Source organism: Phoenix dactylifera, chromosome 10 (assembly GCF_009389715.1).
Source record: "Phoenix dactylifera cultivar Barhee BC4 chromosome 10, palm_55x_up_171113_PBpolish2nd_filt_p, whole genome shotgun sequence".
NCBI lineage: Eukaryota > Viridiplantae > Streptophyta > Magnoliopsida > Arecales > Arecaceae > Phoenix > Phoenix dactylifera.
Genome location: NC_052401.1, coordinates 2,234,103 through 2,255,902, shown reverse-complemented (window position 1 = coordinate 2,255,902; position 21,800 = coordinate 2,234,103). Strand labels below are relative to the sequence as shown.

General features: G+C 39.8%; 3 protein-coding genes across 6 annotated transcripts; 1 reads left to right on the top strand and 2 right to left on the bottom strand.

Annotated features, from left to right (window-relative positions):
- Positions 1–1,613: 1,613 nt before the first annotated feature.
- On the top strand, positions 1,614–17,013 carry LOC103703086 (pentatricopeptide repeat-containing protein At1g22960, mitochondrial). Of its 4 annotated transcripts, XR_603397.4 has the most exons (5): positions 1,614–3,990; positions 4,093–4,378; positions 5,625–5,749; positions 14,651–15,455; positions 15,556–17,013. XR_603397.4 is itself a non-coding variant. In XM_008785786.4 (2 exons), exon 1 carries the CDS (start codon positions 2,167–2,169, stop codon positions 3,940–3,942), a length of 1,776 nt encoding a protein of 591 aa, XP_008784008.3. In that variant the 5' UTR covers positions 1,614–2,166; the 3' UTR covers positions 3,943–3,990; positions 4,093–4,537. The 4 variants fall into 4 exon arrangements, 1 of the variants encoding a protein (XP_008784008.3); XR_003384874.2 differs by lacking the exon at positions 5,625–5,749; XR_001879216.3 differs by lacking the exons at positions 14,651–15,455; positions 15,556–17,013 and having other exon boundaries at positions 5,625–5,928.
- On the bottom strand, positions 8,480–12,863 carry LOC113462467 (sister chromatid cohesion protein PDS5 homolog B-B-like). The gene has a single exon (XM_026802981.2). It carries the CDS (start codon positions 12,438–12,440, stop codon positions 11,025–11,027), a length of 1,416 nt encoding a protein of 471 aa, XP_026658782.1. The 5' UTR covers positions 12,441–12,863; the 3' UTR covers positions 8,480–11,024.
- Positions 13,236–21,721, bottom strand: LOC103703084. Its single transcript, XM_008785784.3, has 9 exons — positions 21,458–21,721; positions 20,210–20,463; positions 19,904–20,115; positions 18,326–18,590; positions 17,095–17,320; positions 15,020–15,174; positions 14,704–14,915; positions 14,237–14,495; positions 13,236–13,849 (listed from the first exon to the last, which is right to left on the bottom strand). The coding sequence occupies exons 1-9, from the start codon at positions 21,552–21,554 to the stop codon at positions 13,553–13,555; spliced, it is 1,977 nt and encodes a 658-aa protein (XP_008784006.2). The 5' UTR covers positions 21,555–21,721; the 3' UTR covers positions 13,236–13,552.
- Positions 21,722–21,800: the final 79 nt, after the last annotated feature.

Below are 21,800 nucleotides of genomic sequence, written 5' to 3'. Positions count from 1 at the left end.
TTCATCCAGCTGTTCGAGCTCGATTCAATTTAGAGTACTCAAGCTCGAATCTCGTCTCGGCTTGAATATCCGACGGGTCATACTCGAGCTCGAATTTAAACCTTGATTATAATTAAAAAATATAATTAAAACAAAATATAATGTAATATTTATATTTATTATAAATAAGATATAATATTATTATATATATATATATGCGACTAGGTTTGCTAACTTTCGAGTCGAGTATTTTTCTGCTCGACTTCAATTAGAAAAACTATTCGAGCTGATTGAGCTTGGTAATAGCTGGGTTGAGCCAAGTCGATTTGAGCTTGAGCTACTGGCAAGCTGTTTGTCTCATTTACACCTCTTACCTCTATGACTTGATATGATCCAACTATCCCGTAACGTATTTTATCTTGCAATGTTCAATCTACATTCCCGATATTATGGCATGTATATAAGAATTAATAATATAAAATATAATTTATTATATATTATATTATTTATCGCATATTTCAATAGTTAGTTAAAATTTGATATTATATAATAGAAATATGACAAATATAAAATTTATTATACTAATATTAAGAGAATACATAATTATATCGATTGGATATATAAAAAATATACTCATATTATGTTAGCCAATCATTTATTTATTCTTGTTGTTGTATATTGTATAATGTCTTCTTTCAGAAATACTCATAGCACTTGAAATTCATAGATTTATAATTATTCACCATAGATTTCGTTTCTATCAGATAATTCGTCTAATATAAGCATAATATTATTGAAGAATGCTTAAAGCGCATATTACAATCTTGAAATCATAAAATAAATCTTGACAAAGCAAAACCAGCAGTAAGACAACATGCATGCACCAAATTAAACAATAAAACAATGTAGTAGCTATAAACAAAGACGAACTTAAAGAAATAACTCAAGAGAGAGGAGAAAAAAATTCATATATACACAGTTTAAAATAAGAAAATTTAATTTTGATTAAAAAATTAGGGAGTAGTAAAAGATTTGCCTAAAAAGATTAAGTTACAACAAATATCAAGAAAATACCTTAAGACAAACCCAAAAGAAAAATACTCTAGAAATATTATTGTATCTCTTATTCACATGTATTACTTTTCTCTATTTTCTCGGAACCTTAAAATTTTTTTTCTAGGAACTAATCTAACTGATTTTTTTCTTTGGAAATATATGAAGTGCATATAAAACAATTTTATTTTCTTGTATTCTTTAATTAAACATAACACAGTATGTCTTATATCAAGTGTGTTATGTACTATAAAATTAGTTAAAAAAAAAAAGGAGAAAACACAACGCCGATTATAAGCTAAGATATCACCATAATTAAGACGAAAAGAAGGTGACCACTCTTAAAAAAAGAAAAATCTAACCCCACAATTACAATGTTACTCCACCTGATTCACATAAAAACTTTTTTCCTATGATCCAACCAGGTTGAATCTTTTACCCATGCCAATTCATTTATATCCTGAATTCCTGATAAAAGTAAATCTGGGCAACGGGCCTATGGGCCAGTCATCGAAACTAAATATGGGCCGAGCCCAACTACTGTTCTTGTAAGAACGCGGTGATCGGAGGGTGTGACAATCTCAGTCTCTTCTCCATTCCTCCGAACCGCCGATACCAATTCTCCTCTGTAGCAGTCTTATGCATTAAGCTTCGAATTCCAAACTCCCTCTCGTCTTCTCCCCATTTCTAATGGGGAGGAGGACACGAAGGAAGTTATAAGCCCCGAAACCAAACCTCAATGCTCTGCTTCTCCTCCTCCTCCTCCTCGGTCACGGCCTCAAGGACCGTAGCTCCGGCCATCTCCGCCGCCGCGGCCAAGCTCCTCCACCTCCTCCTCTCCTCCAAACCCTACTCCCAACTCGATCCCCAAACCCCCAACCCCCGTCCCTCGAAACCCTCCTCTCCGACATCCTCGACTCCAACCCTCTCGCCTTCACCCGCGACTTCGTTGCCCCGGACTCCCTCAAACCCCTCATCGCCGACCGCGACCTCTTCCTCTCCGCGCTCGACTCCGTCCGCCGCCGCCCCCGCCTCGCCCTCCGCTTCTTCCGCTGGGCCGAGCGTCAGCCAGGATTCGACCACTCCGATATCGCCTTCCTCGCCGTTCTCGAGATCCTCGCCGATGGCGGCCTCATGCGCGCCGCGTATTCCGTCGCCCACCGTGCTTTCCGCCTCCGCCTCCTCCACCGCGTCGTCGACCTCCTTATTGATGGCTACGCTGGCTCCGACGCCGTCACCGCCAAGCTCCTCGACCTCCTCCTCTGGATGTACACCAAGTGTTCGATGGTGGAGGGCGCCCTCTCCACCTTCTACAAGATGGTCGCCCACGGATTCCTCCCCGACGTCAAGAACTGCAATAGAGTGCTGAGGATTCTCAGAGACAAGGACCAGTGGATGGATGTGAGAGCAGTCTATAGAGAGATGCTTAAGGTCGGCATCCGGCCGACGATTGTAACTTACAATACGATGCTGGATTCTTACTGTAAGGAAGGGAAGGCCGAAGAGGCCCTCAAGCTCTTGGGAGAGATGGAGATGAAGGGCACTGGGTTCTTGCCTAATGACGTCACCTATAATGTCGTCATCAATGGGTTATCAAAGAAGGGGGAACTGGATAAGGCAGAGAAGCTGCTCGACAAAATGAGGAGTTCGGGAAAGGCTTCAGCGTTTACTTACAATCCTCTGATTAATGCTTTGCTTCGCAGAGGTTGCATAGATGAAGCTTTGGGTGTTAAGGATGAGATGGCAGGGAGAGGTGTGACACCGACGGTGGCGACTTACAATACTTTAATCTATGGACTGTGTAGAAGTGGGCGGATGGATGAGGCTCGAGAGAAGTTCTTTGAGATGGAGAAGATCAATTTGGTGCAGGACGTGGTTTCTTACAACTCATTGATTTATGGGTATTGTCGAGTGGGGAATGTAAAGGAGGCTCTTCACTTGTTTGAACATTTGAGAGATGCCCGCATCCTTCCGACTGCCAGGACATATAATATTCTTATAGATGGTCATTGTCGATCAGGAGCCTTGGAGGAGGCTCAGAAGTTTAAAGAGGATATGATTGAATGTGGGCTTCGGCCTGATGTTTATACCTATACTATTCTTGTAAACGGGTCTTGCAAGATGGGAAATCTTGCCATGGCAAAAGGGTTTTTTAATGAGATGTTGAGTAATGGCTTGAAGGCAGATTGTTATGCCTACACGGCAAGGATAGTTGGAGAATTGAGACTTGGTGCTACGTCTCAAGCTTTCCAATTGCGAGAGGAGATGATAACAAGAGGTATCTCACCTGATACTGTCACTTACAATGTTCTAATTGATGGTCTTTGCAAGACAGGAAATCTGAGAGAAGCATATCGATTGTGGCGGAAGATGGTCAATGATGGTTTTCATCCTGATTGCGTGACCTATACTTGCTTAATTCATGCTCATTGTGAGAAAGGTCGTTTTAGAGAAGCAAAGGATTTATTTGATAGCATGATTAGTAGTAGTTTATCTCCATCGGTTGTGACCTATACTGTTTTGATTCATGCCCATGCCAATAGAGGAAGTCTTGAGGCAGCATATACTTTTTTTTCGAAGATGCTGGAGGAGGATGTATCACCTAATGAGATAACATTCAACGCTCTTATTAATGGGCTATGCAGAAGGCACAAGATCGAATTGGCATACGAGCACTTCCATGAGATGCAGGAAAAAGGATTGTCTCCCAATAAGTATACGTACACTTTACTCATAAACGAGAATTGCAATTTAGGTAACTGGAATGAAGCACTGAGGTTGTATGGTGAGATGCACGAGAAAGGCATTCATCCTGATTCTTGTACCCATGGTGTTTTGTTTAAGGGATTTGGTGAAGACTACAAGCATCATACAGTTTGTTACTTAGAGAACGAAGTTCTGGGCGGTTAGTTTGAATAACTCAAGGGTATTCCAGTTAGTCTTGGGCCGGACAAAGAAGTAATCATTTGCATCTCTGTCGCTCTCTCTCTCTCCCACCCTCCCTCCCTCTCTCTCTCTCTTTTCTCAAGCTCTCACTCTGGCCTGTTGAAATTTGTGCAGCACTTGTGTTTTGCTTCTCCAAAAACAATATAGCTGAGATATGAGAAGCTCAGTAGTGTGAAAGGATCTGAGGGTATTGACTGCTGCAGTTTTTGGAATGACTTGATCAAATACCAGCATTGTGTCACATTCACCTCCTCTTCCTTTGATATGTTGCAATTTGGCAGCGCTGGTGATTGTTTTTGATATGAGTTATCCAGCTGCAGTGATATTTGGTGCTATCCTACCAAACATTGTATAAGATGGAATAACATTCATGTATCACAATCAGTCATTGCTGCAACAGGTATGCTGATATGTGAAATTGTAACTCTATTTTATTCTTTAAACCACATAAAGTGCTCTGGATCTCATTGTCGTCTATTTGTTTTCATTCATTTCTATCATAACATGCTCCTATGAGATGTATCTACATTGTTGTAATCTGAATTTTTTGATCAATAACTCAATTAAGCCTTAATCCCCGAACTAATTGGGGTTGGCCACATGAACCTTTTCCTCCATTTGTTCCTACATGAGTCATTTTGATCCAATATTTGTGCATAAAAGAAAATTCTATTTTAATCCGATGCATATATTTTAATCTGTTATTGGGTTAGTTAAGTTGCACATATTCTTGTTGCTTATTGACCTTGGTTCCTTATATGTCTGACATCTGTGTTGAAAGACATTTAGAATATTTTCAATTGATCTTAATGGTTACAGTGGAGAAAGGTAAAGTTTGGCTTCCAAAACTCTACCAAAAAAATGTCAAAAGTGATCCAGTCCAGAGAACCAGGCAAAATACAAAATAAACAATAATGTCCATTCTGTATCCATGAAACGAAGTACTGTGAGTACTGTGAGAAAAAACACATGCCAGCGAACAAGATTAATTCTGCCTGCCCAGGCAAATTAACTGGTCCTTCAATCTAAAGAGAAAAGCTTCTTGGGTCTAAGTTATATAAAGACTTCTGCATGTTTATTGAATAAAATATGACACAATATCTTCTTTTCTGCAAATTTATGTATTTTATAGGTTCCCACTCTTCTAATTGTCTCTGTGCATTATTTTACTTTTCACACTTATGATAATTATGTAATTAAGTGTTGTGCCTTTGTTATGAAACAATCAATGTTTCTGCACTTACTCTGATATACCGTCCATGATAGATGCAAGTAACTGTATTTCACAGGCTCAATACTGTAGCCATTGGCTTATAAGATCTACAAGTGCTTGTTAAAATGAAATCGACCAACATTATAAATTGGGCATGTATAAATAACATTCACGAGAATTGAAAACAATGGCCTTCAGAATTGGAAGGCAAAAGGTAGTATCATAATTTGAAGAAATGACTACGAGCTTTGCTTATGCCCTGTCAAAGCCTTGTATATATGTGAAAGCCATTGCAATGACCCGCCAAAAAAACATGTGCGAAATGATCTATTATCTCTTGTAGCATGCAATTACTTTATAACTCCGCGCTGCAAGAGTCTGTCAGAAAGGTATATTAATTTGATCTGATGCATTTGGCATGGTTGGTGCTCAGTGTCCGGCTTAGGTTTTTAGGTCTGGGCAGAACTGCTACCACCAAAGCAGAGAAATGAACAGAGAGATTTACAAGCTCGGAGAGGCAGGAGAGAAGTCTCATGCAGCTATTACTTATTTTTACAGGTTAGACGTTCTATACATTGGTCTTCATGTATCTGTTCACATTATTCACATGTATACAAAGGCACCAGGAAGTAAACTTTGTGAGCATTGTAAACTAGACCTAATGTTCATCCATTAATGTATAAGCACCTAAAGACAAGTCACTTAGTACTCCTTATCATATTCTTTCCTACAGTCAAGAAATTCTCCTATTTTCTCATGCATGTGAGACAAATGCAAGCAGCTTTGTTGCAGGAACTTTCAATGTAGCAGATTTGCGACAAGAAAATATGATCAGGAAGAGTGTGTCAATATACTTTTTCTTGAATCCTGAATTTCAGAGTGCTTTTTTTTCTTTTGTTTTAGTCACAAACCGCTTTTGTCCAATTTTCTCCACATGGCCACTAGGAAGTTATAATACTGATTTGTCTTAGCATTTTTTCCCCCATTCAGACTCTGTAAAATAGCCACTTGCATATACACTTTATATTCTTGGTCTGTCACTTGGATCATACATCTGGTTGGATTAAATCTGTGGTAACAGAACATGGAAGAACAGAGCACAACCATGCAGCAAATGCAGTCTCCTCTTTTCAAATTATTATTTGTACGTCTCCATTACTTTTCTCATCAATCAACAAAACTTTTGTGCCTCCCACCATATTGCCACACATTCATCTTACCACTCTTTCTCACGAAATTCTAGTTGCCTTGGACCCTATTTATTGTAAAACATTCTGAATCATTTAACAGTTTGGGCATTAATGCCATAAAGAGATGCATAGATATTTGACCAGGAATATATTTACTTCATTCAGTGTAATTTCTGTAAATGGTGATTGCATGTCTAACTTACCCCTTTGATCAACTTATGTGATATGCCTGTTTGTAGAACTGAGAATATAATGCTAGTTGGGTCTTCCCATATTATCATGCAGTGAAGAATAACTACATGTTAATCAGAGGCTGTTGTGTTGACCTAAAGAAGGATTTAATCCGAAGTTAGTAGTTCCAAAGCAAATATTGTAGTGGCTACGTAGGAGATCAAGCTCAAGTCACTGACACATCTTCCAAAATTTGGGCATGGTCACTTCCAAACCGCACATGAAAATGGCTAAGTCATGTGGAAGGCTTAAGGCATAGATTATTGCCCTTGGTTGAGAGATCAAGCATAATTCAGGTTTTTTTGGTTGCTAAACATGTGAAGAAAACTCTTTAGCTTGATTAGACAGAGTTTGCCTATCTTAAAGATCTCAAGAAAGTTTCTAGCTATTTGTTGATTGTTGGTTTCTGACAACTTATTCATGTAGTGGGTGTTGAATTTGTCTGTATTGCAAGATATTATAGAGAAACACTTAAAAGGAAAGGATCACTCGAGTTTCTGGCTGTCCGCTGTTCTCTTCTCTTTGTTTCATCTCAACCAACAACCTCCATCGCAATTTTTGAGAACCAGTTGATTCTTTAGCTATGAGGTGAGCCTTAGCACACCAATAAGGTTGCTCCACTGTGACTTGGAAGTTATGGATAGAAACATGAGAACAACTTTTTCACATGCAAGGGCAAGACTGCATATATTTGATCCTTCCCAAACCCCACAGTAGCAAAAGCCTTCTAATTTTTTATCTGACTACAAAATCACAAAATTGATCAACCTCTTAGAACAATTTGATTCTCTATTTGGTTGTAGAATCACCATGCTGCATTGCTTGTCATTTTCCTGAACTCCAGCATTTAGGTTGGTCTTTAATTGTTAATATTAGTTGCAAGTCAAACTTTTACCATGTAACATACGGATAACCCTATCTAGCCAAGGCTAGATGCAATTAAATAAGCTTGGACTATGGGGGTTTGTTGGAGGCTGGAGAAAAAAATTCAAACCCCTGCTTAAGAGTTGTCGGGAGCAGACCACTATAAAGATCGAGATGAACAAAAATTTTTTCTATTTAATTGTCTATATTGAAGATAACAAATACAGCTTTTTGATTATTTGCTTATCCGATAGGTATGATAATGCAACAAATGATCTTGTGAGGTTACCCCTTGAAAATGGTAAACTACATTGTTTGTTATATGCTAATAATTATCATATTATTTTTGTAATTATAATGGAATAATAAATATAATATTATTAAATTATACTGGATTATCATAATAATTACTAATTGTAGTAACTATATCACTACAAGATTACTCGATACTATAATAATTATATACATTATTATAATCATAAATATAATTGGCGAAACAAATTATATTTATCGAGAAATCAAAAATGATATGGAGATGATATTCATTGTGTTTTGACTTGTAGTGTCATTTCCTTGTGTATTCCTATATGAATTTTTTTGTATATGCATCTCCGAGTATTCTTTATCGTTTCATCCGAGAGGAATAGTTCTTCCTCTATGAATTTTTTTAGTATGTTTTTCTCTTGAATATCATTCAAAAAGGTTTCGGATTTCCAAGTATTTCACCAATTAGTAACCCAAGGTTCCAGAGAGAAAGACCCACTGGGGCAAAAATATTATGGATGAAACATATAGGAAGGAGACCAAGGCATTATATATTATGATAATTAATAAATAATATAACTATGATTATTAGTCTCACATCACATATAGATTACAATAAAATCGTCATGCTACAATAATAGCAATTAAATAGGTATATTATCATAATAGAAATAATAATAATAATAATTAGACTACTAAATGATTATAACAATATAATAAATATTATAATAATCGAATTTTATAAAATATATTTAATATTGAATAATTATACATTATTATACAAATAAATCTATATATTTAAAATATTTTTGCGAAAATAGTATAATAACATTATATACTGGCAAATTTTATGGATTTGAGAATGGTGAGGGATTGGAGAACAGGTTCTACAAGAGGTGGTTTCCAATTCCAATTGTAAGTTAGAGTACTTGAGTTGTAACTGAAATTACAGTCAAATTTGCCTGTAGTTCCATTTTTTTTGCAATTTAAATGCAGCCTACGGTTGCACCTTTGTTGCTTTCCTGTTTGTTACATTTTCTTAATGCAGATTTTAATTTCTTATTCTCAAGTTTGTTGTGGTTTGTTCTGTTTTATCTAACAGGACAACTACTTAACTCAGACTTCATTATGAATTTCACCATATGTTTTCATGAGCTGATATGGTGGACTAATCTATACACTGGAATTAGCCAGTGTTTCCATCATGTGTCAAGTAACCAGAGAATTATAATGTATATCACATAACCAAAAAAGTGGATAATGTTTAATTTTTTTTCCCTTGTCATTCCGATTAAAAAAAATTATTTCTCTACTTATATTGTATTTGGAGAGTAATTTATTCTTGGCATGCTGTACTCTCCTAGCTTGTTGTGTAATAAGCTATCATGATGGGCATTCATTTATGTCTGTGGCTATTATGAAAATTGTCTACAATTATATTTTCTTATTTCTTGATTTGTCTATATATATATATATATATCATGCTGATTATAATACTTATGATGTCAAATTCCTTTACTTTTTTCAGTTATATTGTTTGATTACAAATTTAAAATGAAAATGTTAGGCTGACCCACAATGATGTCTTCTAAGAAAGAAAAGGTTCAATAAGTAAGGAGAGGGGAAATAGAAAATTAGGAAGGGTGTGAATGCAATTGATTTCTCACATGATGTCCGAAGAGTTAATTAAAATGGTTCTAATGCAATTTATCCAATCAGTCTAGCAACCCTGGTTGAGATTTACTCTGGCTGTGGATGCATATTTGCAGCTTCGTAACTGCATCTTTTCATGCCCTTATTGTTTCTTGACATATTCTTTATATGCTTGAATTTATTTTTTCATATGAACTCTTCTTATAGACACATTGATTACATGAATGGAAGTTAGTATTTACATTTAAAATAATGATAAATAGAGAATCCAAGAGTGGATAAATGGAAATCCTTTTTTTGTTTAATAAATATTGTGATTTTTTTGGATGATGTATGTAAGCATGTATATGGACAGTTCCAATATTATTAAATAAAAAAACACGACACATATCATTATCTTTATTTTATTTTATTATTTTATGTTTTTGAAAACAACATGAGAAACCGCCTTACATGTCATCATTAAAATGAGACTAAAAACCAGGGATCTCAGAATGGAGGCTACTTCGTCAATAGTGTTTTACATGCTGTATACAGTAAACTCAATTATATAGGCAGTACTACTCAACTACTCAAATCCAAGAGAACCATTCCTACATATTATCAAGGTGCCCAAGGACTGCTTATTTATTGCTCAAGTGTGAACTATTCAAAAAAATGAAGAATGCAAACTTGCTGTTCTTAGAGATATATAATGTTCAGTAGCAAAATGATGCTGCAGCTGAAGTAGCTTTGATGTCGGACAGCAGGGGAAAAGAGGGTGAAAGAGAGAAGAGGAAGGAGACAAGAGGAAGAAGAGAGGGAGAGAACTAAGCTTCGCACTTAGCCCTAGCTCAAGGCTTCACACCAAGGCTAAAAGAAGAGAATCACAAAACTTTATTCATAGCATAACCCTAAACGATGTACGGTCCAACATATTTATAAAACTCAGAAAATGCAAAAGACCCGTAAAAAGAAACTAGTCTCACAAAAGACCCTTAAAATAACGAAATACCAAAATAAGCCTTACAGGCCGTCAAATAACAAAATACCCTAATAAGCCCAAATAACATAAAATCACTCCAAAATAAAATCAAACTGGCTGGACCATCCTTCTGCGGTGACCGTAGATCCGAGTGATAGGTGACCTGGCACTGGTGTCCGCACCGGCTCCTCCTGGGTGGGAAGAAGTCGACCTCGACGAGCGCGGCTCGGTGCAGCTCTGGTAGTACCCCAAGAAGTCCGGGTCACTCTGCTGCCGCTCCTCGCGCATGATCCAAGTGGAGTCGGAATCTGGTCGTCCTCGCCAACAAATCAAGAAGCGCTGGATGCCTCCATCTTTAAAGTAGGTGCTCTTTCTTGTAGCAGGCACAAAAAGAATAGATCTGAATTCCACTTGACCCTTAGTGGTGAAGTGTGATGAGGCCAAAGGATCCAAGTACTCATCAAAAGCCTTCTTGTAGAACTCATTGTACTCCTCATTAGTGACATCTTTAGGGTTGCAAAGCCATATAGGTTTGGTTGCATTTGTGAGCTCCCAGTCCCAATATTTCTCCACAACTGTTTTGGTTTTCTTCTTTGTCTTAGCTTTCTTGCCAGGAAGATCTATCTATTTGATTCAGAGGTGATAGAACTTCTTTCTTTGGAGAGTCTCACAAAGCATTCGGCTGCTTGGAATTCAAGGTTTCTGGACAAGGATCAAGAATCTTCTGTGGGAGACCAGGCTTGTTATCTATAAAAGGTATTCCATCTCCTAAGTTGCCTTGAGAAGAGTCATGAGGTGCTTGTTTGAGTAGACAGTCTGAAGGGTTCTGGTTCAAAGAATAGGAAGCTGGAACAGGAGGCTGAATATGTAGATGGATTGGCATCTGAATAGAACCTATTTGAATGGCCGGAACAGGAGATGGTATTAAAGATGGACCAGAAAATAGACCAAACGGAAGTTTAACTGGTACTTCACCCCGAGTAGCAATAGTAGATGGAGATGGCAAGACTGGTGGGAATATGGATGATGGCTTCGGCAAGCTTAAAGTAGGTGCAATTGGATTTTGAGTTGGCATTCCGGAGCCACTAGATGCTTCAACACTCCCAATAGGATAAATGGTGGATACTACTGGATCAAGAGGCAAATCTTGCGGGGCCTTCTCAGTTTCATTTATGATTCTTGATGAATTGTTTGCAGTTTCTTCATCCTTACTCTGCACATCTGATTGTAAGTGATTACACTCCTGGCCCAAGTCAAGATTTTCATCATCGCCTTCAGGGACTTCGTCTATTTCCTGGTACTTATTGTCTTCCTCATCAGAAACAGTCCTCTTAGATTGTTTGCTGTCATCTACCAATCCTTTCATATAGGGTTTGAGCTTCATTATGCAATTACTCATCACTTTCTCCCCAAGTCTGCAAGCAATAGGTGACACATCTTTGTTATTAATTTTTACAGTATCTAGAAGGCACATGAGAAGCTCTCTAGGAATATCGTCACTCTCTTCTAATACAAGTGTCATAATGGTCTCCATCGAATTAAAAATATTTTTTAAATGATTTGGCCTTATGGTACACATGAAATAATGAAATATCTCAAGAATCAGAGCATCACATTCAAAATCCAACATCACAACACATGATTGGACCTTAGCAACAGTGTCAAGGTCCAATTTCTCAAAGGCTTCAACAATCTTTTGAAATACCTCCTTCAGTAAATTATCATCATATGGCGCATCTGGTGCTGTTATTCTTGTGATTTCACTGACCCACAATGCCATGACAACTTTCACATCCGCGTCTGAATGTCCTAAAAGCTCTTTAGCAACCAGGGCCTTCATTGCAGGACGAAGCGCCTTGGACATTGACTCAGATGGCGATTGTTCTACTCTTGCTAAAAAGCTCTCAGTTTGATCAAGAAGATGGAGGAGTTCAACGATAGCGGACAGAGGAGAGTTGAGCCGGTTCCCAACCTTCTGAAACCGGTCCTCCAGCTCCCTCTGCGCGGACATCATTCCTCCGAGGGTGTCAGGAAGAACATGGAGGAAGAAGGGAAAGGGGGAAACGATGAAGGGATGGCACATGCGTGACTTACGGGTCACGTGCGCTTCCTTCTTTTCCGAATGGATTTGGGTTAATGGGCACAACCAGTCCGATAACCTGTTACTGGTTGCCGGCTCCTTCGTGAGGTGGGGGGGGGAGGGGTGGGTTGCAGGTTGTTATCTGTTTCCGCGGTGACGTGTCACGTGGAACGCGGTAACGGCCAGGCGATGGAGCGTGGAGGGCAGCGATGCTCCTCTCCTCGGATTTGGATGAGATCGGCAACCGAGGATGCACGAGAATGCGTGGAAGCGGGGTACGGCAGAGCAGCGACTAGGGATCAGGCCGTGGACGGTGACGCCGGGATGCAATAGAGCGTGGCGGTTGGCGACGAGAATATGGGCGGAGCCGAGCGTGTCCTCTCCTCCTTGCTTGGGCACGGCCACAGTTGGCTGGTGGCTCGAGGAGGTCCTCTTTGTCGGATCGCGGGGCACGCGGTTGGTGCTCCCGGCGGGGGACCTCGCGACGGTATTGGAGGCATCAGATGCGCGTGGAGGGGGGATCGTCTCATGGGCTTTCCCCTTGGGAGCCACCGCAAGATGAAACCCCACGGGACAGGAAGGCACGGGAAGAAAGGGGTTTCTTTCCCGTAGCCTGGCTCACAACAACCCAGAAAAAGAAAAGAAAAGGGTTTTGTTGCCTTGCTCTGATACCAATACTGATGCCGGACAGCAGGAGAAAAGAGGGAGAAAGAGAGAAGAGGAAGGAGAGAAGAGGAAGAAGAGAGGGAGAAAACTAGGCTTCGCATCTTGCTCTAGCTCAAGGCTTCACACCAAGGCTAAAAGAAGAGAATCACAAATCTTTATTCATAGCATAAGTCTAAACGATGTACGGTCCAACATATTTATAAGACCGAGAAAATGCAAAAGACCCCTAAAAAGAAACTAGTCTCACAAAAGACCTTCAAAATAACGAACTACCCAAATAGGCCCTACAGGCTGTCAAATAACAAAATACCTTAATAAGCCCAAATAACATAAAATCACTCCAAAATAAAATCAAACTGGATGGACTATCCTTCTGCGGCGACCGTAGATCCGAGTGATGGGTGACCTGGCACTAGTGTCTGCACCAAGCTTTATATAATACTGGTCTCCTATCCAAGTAGAAGTGCCTTGAGGATGGTGTCACTCCAACCATCAATCAGTAAAAACAGATGCCCGCCTTCAGGAATCTCATGATACCGTATCCAAGGAAGCTTCTGTGCAACGTAGCGTTGTAGCTCCACTGGGATCAGCCCATCTTTATAGCCTTGCCAGATATGAACAGTGCCTTCATCATGGGGGAATGGGTTGCTCATGGTCATTGGGTCAAACTCCCAGTTGCTGTAAGCAACTATTAGGTCTCGATGAAGAGACTCAAAAACACCTTGTTGTCTTGCCTTATCCTGGAACTGGAACAGAATGAAGTTGCGCCATCGTGAGTCATTCACAGGAGTTTACCTGAATATTTAGAAGAAGCTAGGGGTTTGCCCCCGCTGAAGTATAAAATTGAAGTAGAACTAATTTTGTAATTTGGCTATGTGAAATGAAGCCAGTGCGACAACTGCATAAAGAGGCCTGGATTTGCGTTGGATGATTTTGAATCAGGAGTCTGGTGAAAGCTCGGATCCAATTAACCTCTTTGTGGTATTCACGTTATCTAATGGATAGCCATCTTTTGCAAGTATCATGAGAGCTGTCATGGTTTCATTTTATTTATGTATTGGTGTTAAATAAATGAGAATGGAAGAATGAGAAGTAGAGCGTGTCTGGTCGTTTTGCAAGGAAAAGAAGGTTACCACATTGGACTCTGCCATCTTCTGGAGAATTTCTTTATCTTGATCACTGTAAATTCTCGGGTCCCTCTCAATAACAGCAGATGTGGGGAGCCATTTTTGAGTCATCCATGCGTATAACAGGGAAGGAATATGATGTGCAATCCAGAGTGTCCTTTGGTCCTGCACCAGCATATTCTTGTAGACCTGCCTTGTCAGATTGGCAGGGAATGAAGGCCACCAGTAGTTGATGATGGGCACGACAAGGGCTGCTCCCGCTAACCTGTTAGTGTCGAGAAATTTCCCCAGAAACATAAATGGTTTAGAGATGTAATATATTTTTCTTCTCTTTATTTTGTCAGATATTTGGAAACTTCTAGTGACACTGTTCAACTAAATTTGGAAGAACGTATAAACTTGTCTGCAATTGTTTTGCAGGTTTTCTGAAAACATGACTGCGCTAAAGGAACATAGACCATGATCAGTCTTGCCTGTGGGGTATGTAGTTCAGACAGCTCCAGGCAGCATAACCCCCCATGGAGGCTCCAATTAAGTAGAACTTTGGCCCGATCTCCAGCTGGTCGGCGAGCTCCTGAATGTCCATGGCTTCGCTCTTCACCGTCCGCCTTGGGTTCGGGTCACTCTCCCCATACCCTGCTCTGTCATACGACAGAAAGTATATCCCCAACTCATCCACCAGTTCCTGAAACCACAAGCCATGAACTTGATCAGGCCTCGGTCCTGGTCCTAGACGCCAAGTCCAAAATTAACTTCTGCTGTAAGACTACAAGTCTTACTCCATGTAACCTGGGATGCAGGTAGAGTGAAATCTTTAGAACCATCCAAGCCGTGGACGACGATGATTTTGTAGTTGGCCTTCTCCTTGGTGCTTCCCACCTCTTTGTATGCCAGATGCCTGCCGTCTCTGAGTTGAATTCTGGGAGAGGTGATCGGAGGGCCGCCTGGAGAGCCGCAAATTTTTGGACGGGGAGGCTGGATTGCCTGGAAGGCCCAGCCTGCTACTACTATTAGCAGGACTGCTGCTGCTCTCATAAGCATTGCTGCTAAGATGAATTCCCATAGTCAATAAATTATTTTCATCTCAGTGGAAAAAATAATAATCAACAAACAAATATCCCCATATTCATGTGGTATTACTATTAGAATCTTGCTTTCAGGGTATGGAACTGAAAGGCAGAGACCATGCACCTGAGGAGCTTGCTTCTCCGGAGTCCGGACCTTGGTGAGTTGCTTCTCGCTCTGTAAGCCTGAAGTCTGAATACTTTCAGAGGATTCTTACAGGGAAAATGTTAAAAAGGGTTTAGTTGTGTTGGAATACACAGGGCGGCTATCTGGATGGGTCAAATATGGAGTGCTGGACACCTGTTCCAGACCTTATTGGCTGCAATTTTCTCACGATGTGCTGAGTGGAGCTAGCATTCCTGGACGCATGTGGTCAGTGAATGGAAATTGTTAATGAAGGCTCGCTTTGAACAGGATATAAATACTAAACTACAAAGCTCATGACGTGCCGAAGCTAATGAATCTTCTCAAAAAAAGAAAAAGAAAGTTCAGTTCTGCAACTTGGCAATTCCTATAAGACGGCGGGTACCTTTTGATTGTTTTTTCCTTTTTCCTTTTTTTCCCCCCAACGAGGGACTAGCCTCTGCCTGCTACCTGCCGCTACCTCGTCCCACCATCTCGCTCTTATTGTTTGTCATGGCGTTGTAAGATCATTCTTCTGAATAGGTATTGTAGCTTCTTGTTTAGCCGACAAGCCTTGCAGCTTCTTTCTAATGCGGATGCAAAAGCTACTGTCCTATCCCCCCCTTTTTTTTGTTCAATTCTTTAATCTTATTGCAGTTCTCGTCCAGGTATAACGACATGCAGATAAACCAATGCTAGGAAAAAAGGTCGTTAACATGGTCAGACTTCAAATTGTCTTCAATGAACCTATTCCATGAGTGAGCACGACTTTGGAGAGGCTCCAGGCTACATGTTGGTGTGCAAGTAATCATCAGCTGTGAGAAACAAGCGTTCTCCGAAAAACTGTTCTACGGCAGCCCAAGGCAAAGGGGGAGACTCTGTATACCAAACTACGTAAAGCTGGGTCGGAGGTTGAAGAAGAACCTGAGGCGCGCACACCATATCATTAATCAATATAAAGCAACCTGAGCCCTAATTCATACCAGGCCGGCCCAAGAATATCTATCCACCTTGGACCTGCAATCCTGAACCAGCTTCAGGGCCGCACCATGCCATCTTAACCATGGGCCGAGTGTGGGCCTGGGCCAGGAAAAGGAATTGCCTCGTCAACGATCACAAGATCAGTCCTTAAAAATTTTTTGGGGTCCAAAACGGCGTTTGCTTCGACCTTGCCATCTAGATCACATCCATCAAACAGTATACTTCTGACCAGAAAGTCCTAAGAGAAACACGGTAATCAAAACCCAGCATAGTAAATACGCATTGGTTTACCGGTGCACCTTTACGCAATTAGGTGAGAGGTTTTGAGTCTCTCAACACACACACACACACACAGAGACGGATGCAATTAGACACCAAAAATATATGCTACCCTCAATATTCAACTGAAGTTATAAAACCGGGGCCGGTCCTTGAATTGCTAGGAGCGAAATTGGAACTTAAAAAGCCACTCCTCCCTCTGTGAATCAGATCTTATCTCCCCTCCCACAAGCGGGATTAAAATGCAGAGTACAAGATAAGGTCTTGAACAGAGTCGGTTACAACTGAACAAAAACTTCTGAACCTCTTATTATCTGCTGTAAAAGAAAAACAAAGGAAGAAGAGCTACTGATCTCCAAGCACAAGAGTCTTGACAATAGCATCAGCCATGCCATCTGCTACTGGGAACATGTGACCAGACTCTGGAAGTTCATGGTATCGAACCCAGGGCAGCCTTTGGCAGATAAAGCGAGACATTGACACCGGCACGATTAAGTCCTCGGCACCGTGCCACAAGTGAACCGAGCCTTCATTATTTGGAAATGGATTGCCAAGATCCAAAGGGCTAAATTCCCAGCTCCCAAAGCCAACCATCATATCACGATGGAGAGACTCGAATTCTCCTTGTTGCCTTATCTGTGCCTGTCAGTTTCAAACACAATAAATCCATGGTTCAATATCTTGCTTACACAGTTTCCATGGCATCACAGATAAAAGGAAAATCATGTACATGCATAATATAAGGAACCACTAAATTCACTAAGAAGAACCATTTACATGCAAAATAGACAAAATCCATGTGCTTGAATGAACGTAGAAATGATATTTTTCCCCTGAAAGGTCCCCAAAAAGGCCGCAAACATGGGCAAAATTGGCACTTGGGCACCAGATAAACACCCTAACCCCCCATGATGCACCGAAAACCCAGTTCACACACATTCCAGGGACATTCTTGGGTAAACACAGCAGCACTCTTGTTAAAAACATAAACAGAACATCTTCGTCGTGAATACATGCATTTCTTTCCTCGCTCGGTCCATTCTTAGATTTTGAGAAATAAGAAAAAAAAGCATCTTCAAAATGAAACAGCCATCGGTAAATATAAGCAAAAGCTTCTCCACGTCCAGTGTATTTTTTTGGACATGCAAGCCACCAATCAAAACCCGGACTCTGATTGAACATATGATCATTCAAAGTCATAATACGGTTTTATGCATTGTGTAATATTCAGATAACAGGTTGTTATTTCATAATGCAAGAGGTCATTTCAGAGAAGGCTAGCAAAATTTGATGAATGTTGAATTGTTGATAACAAAAAGGAAAATGCATAAGGTCATGAAAGGAATCCAATTTCCACCTAACAAAAGTGATATTAAGTAACAAGAACCCATAAACAAACAACGAAAATACATAAAGACTACCAGTTTGCTACCTGTTATTTTCTTTTGTTCCCACAAGAAATAAAGTGTTTGAAAAAGAGAGATCATAGCATGAGCACAGTACAATCAGCCAATTTTTGACGACACTCTCAAAAATGGATTTTCTGTTTTTCACTAGGCATGGTAGTTGTTAGCTATGAATATATTGCTTATATGTTGTGCCTTACAACTTGGGATGCAGATGAAGATCCATTCAGAATTTTCATACCTTATAAGGCTCTCTACTTTCGAACTTGTGTAAAAGCATTCTGTCTGAGGTAGAGAAAATATCAATACGATGAGCAATAACGCTTGAAGCAGGAAACCACTTTTGGGTGTTCCACCAGTATGTCAACCAAGGGGCATAATGAGAAACTGCAACTGCCCATTTATCGTTTGGAAGTTGCCAGTTGTAAGCTTCTTTAGATACATTGGGAGGAAAACCGTGCCACCAGTAATTGGAAACAGGAGCAAGCATTGCTGCTCCAGAAAGCCTGTCACATTCAAAAACCAGCATCAGGTGGAGTGAAGAAATAAGAATACATCTAGCTTAAATAAGCCCACAATAAATTCATGTTTTGCTTAGATAATAGAATACTGCTAAATGGTTAGAACGATAAAGATAACCCAGCATATTCTTATCTTTTATTGATTTTAGAGGAGGTTGAGCCTTGGCACAACAGTAAGGTTGCTATATTGTGACTTAATTAAGGTTCGAAACACAGAAGTAGCCACTCTGCATGCGGGGATAAGGCTGCAAACATCTGACCCTCCCCGGACCCCCACAGTGGTGGGAGCATCGTGCATTGGGCTGCCCTTTTGAGAAGTGTCTCGACAAAGCATAACTTATTATCTAAAAAGAGAGATCACCTATCCATGCTGGATGCTAAGTTCGATCCAAGGCAGATTCTGAAGACCAGTCAAAGACAAGCTTCTTTCTTTCATAATTTAAAAATGGAACGAGCAAACAAGTAAACTGAGATCCTTAAGATAGCTCTTATGTCGGAGTATATGGGCAATTTGTATGAGGCTGATTTACATTCTTATAGAAAGTGGAAAACATGTACAGCTCATATTGAGCTAATATGGTCATATCTCCAAACATTCACTCATCAACCTTCTCTGATAAAAGTTCACCAATTAACATCAGCAGCTCCCAATCCTTTGTTGGCACGATCTTATGATGATTACACATAGATGATCTCAAAGTAGTTTTCATTAAAGGTTACTTCTTTCAAGTTAGAATGCTGTACTCACCAATAAAACATCTTCCACTTTTTACTCTTCGCTACTCTTAAAAGGACCCTCAATCACCTATTCTCCTATCAATATTCAAGTCTGATGTCAACTTTGCTTCGAACTTTGCTGGGTTTTCTTTTTTTAAGAAAAGCAACTCAGCTGAGTTATGACCTTTATAGCAAGGACAAATAAATTTTGAATTGCCACCTCCAACTTGTCCTTGTAAATTTGTAGTATCTTGACACTGCTATGTTACTAACTCAAAGTACATCAGCATTGAGGATTTCTACATGCCAAAAATCCAATAAATAACATATGTACTCACATGTAATTACAGCAGTGGAGCGATGGCATATATCTATATATATACTGCCACTATCAACATAGTAGTAAGTTATCGATTAGGTAGTAGCTGACTAGAAAAATAATGCATCAAACTTTTCAAAAATTAGGCGCCTCTTGGCTTCAAAATTGTAATGCGGTAGAAAATGATCTCAATGTGTTTGGTCTATGACTAACAAGAGAGAGAGAGCATATTTGTACAAATAGGAAAACTATCCAATCATACCGATGTGGAATGTATTTCAGACAGGTCCAGACAATCTCTCCTCCCATAGAAAATCCAATAACATGGAATCTGGATCCTAGTTCCAACTGATCGGCAAGTTCTTCAATATCCAAAGCTGTGCTTTTGTCTGACCTCTTTGGGTTTGGATCACTCTCTCCATAACCAGCTCTGTCAAATGACAATAAATAGATCCCTAATTCTTCAAGCACTTCCTGAAAATTTACAGGGTCAGAAAAACCTGCCCACAGAGAAAGACATCTAGCCAAAATAACAGGACAAAGAAAACAGATTAAAAGTAATGAATACCGGGGATACGGGAAGAACATCATATCTGCAAGAGTCAAAGCCGTGAATGTAAATAATCTTGTATTTGGCCTTTTCCTTTGGGACACCAGACTCCAAGTAGGCCAAATGCCTTCCATCCTTGAGAGTAATTCTAGATGATGTAACAGGAGGGCCATTTGGAGATCCACAGATCCTAGGAGGTGGAGGCTGAATTGCTCGATATGTCCACGCAATTAAACCCGCCAACAAAACCACTGAGAATTTTTTAAGCATCCCTGAAAATGCCAACTTAACATGAAACTCACATCTGAAAGCAGGGAAACGAAACAATTCTGAGATGGCAAAGGCTTTCCTAATCAATATACTCGCCGAAAGTCAGTTCATACCACTGTTTAAAAATATATGAAGTAAAGCAACCTGAATCACATCACTCCTCTGGATTACCTTTATCCATCAAAAGGAGATTCCAGCCATCTAAACTATGAGAAACACATGAACTAATACTTTGAGAAGGGAACAACGGAACTGGGTGAGAAATAGTTGAAGATAAGATTTGCAATAGCAAAATCAGTATCTTTCTGATGGATGATGTTATGTTACCAGGGCAACGCAGAATACTAATAAACATATTAATAGTAACAAAAATAATTAAAAATTCAGCTAGAATAGTAACAATTATTTTCCACAGCAGAATCATTTTATTTCAGATCGTCTGCTTTCGTGAAGAATAGTAATATCACAATCTCCTTGGAGCTTGGGGTCATGTCCTATTTGCAAATTTCTAAATAGTTTTTTCACTAGAAAATAATAAAGATTACAGCAGAGACGACGTTCTAAATCCTAAATCCATAACGATTTCAAAATAATGAAATTTAGCACGAAAAGTATTCATCCAAAATCGAAATAAAAGTAGGAAAAATACGTCACAAATATTATAACAAGAACAGCCCTTTTTCTTTGGAAAGCACCCAACTGATATACAAGAAAGAAAGAAGAAAAAAAAAAAGGTTTCCCGAATATCCCCGGAATCTCCACAAAATTAGTCCATCAAGAACCTAAAGAAACCAAAGAAGAATCAATAAAAACACAGTAACATAACAAAGATCGCCTACGAATCACTACTGATACGCAGAAAGAAACCATTTTGCGCCGAAAACAGAGGAGAATCAATCCCACAGCGGCAAAAGATTTCAAAAAGTCGCTGTCTTCTCGATCGCCGACCAAAATCACGCGAGAGAGAGAGAGGGGGGGGGGGGGGCGTGGAATCACCTTCAAGAGGAATAGAAGACGAGGACGAAGACTTGATCTTTCTTCGAGTGTGAGCCCTCGCAGCGGCCGCTGAGATCTTTCGATTGGCCACCGCCATGGCTTCCGCTTCTCGGCCTTCTCCCACAGATTTAGCGACGGGATGAAGGAGGAATACTACACGATTGACACAACAGAGGCAGGGAGAGAACCGTTCCTCCCCTGGGATATATATACATAAAATAAGCGTACGAGTATCATCCACGATCGGACAACTAGCAAAACGGCAGGTCAAAAGATCGGTACTCACCGATTAAATGCGGCAGTAGACGTGCATGAATACCACAACTTATTAGAGATTTTTGCA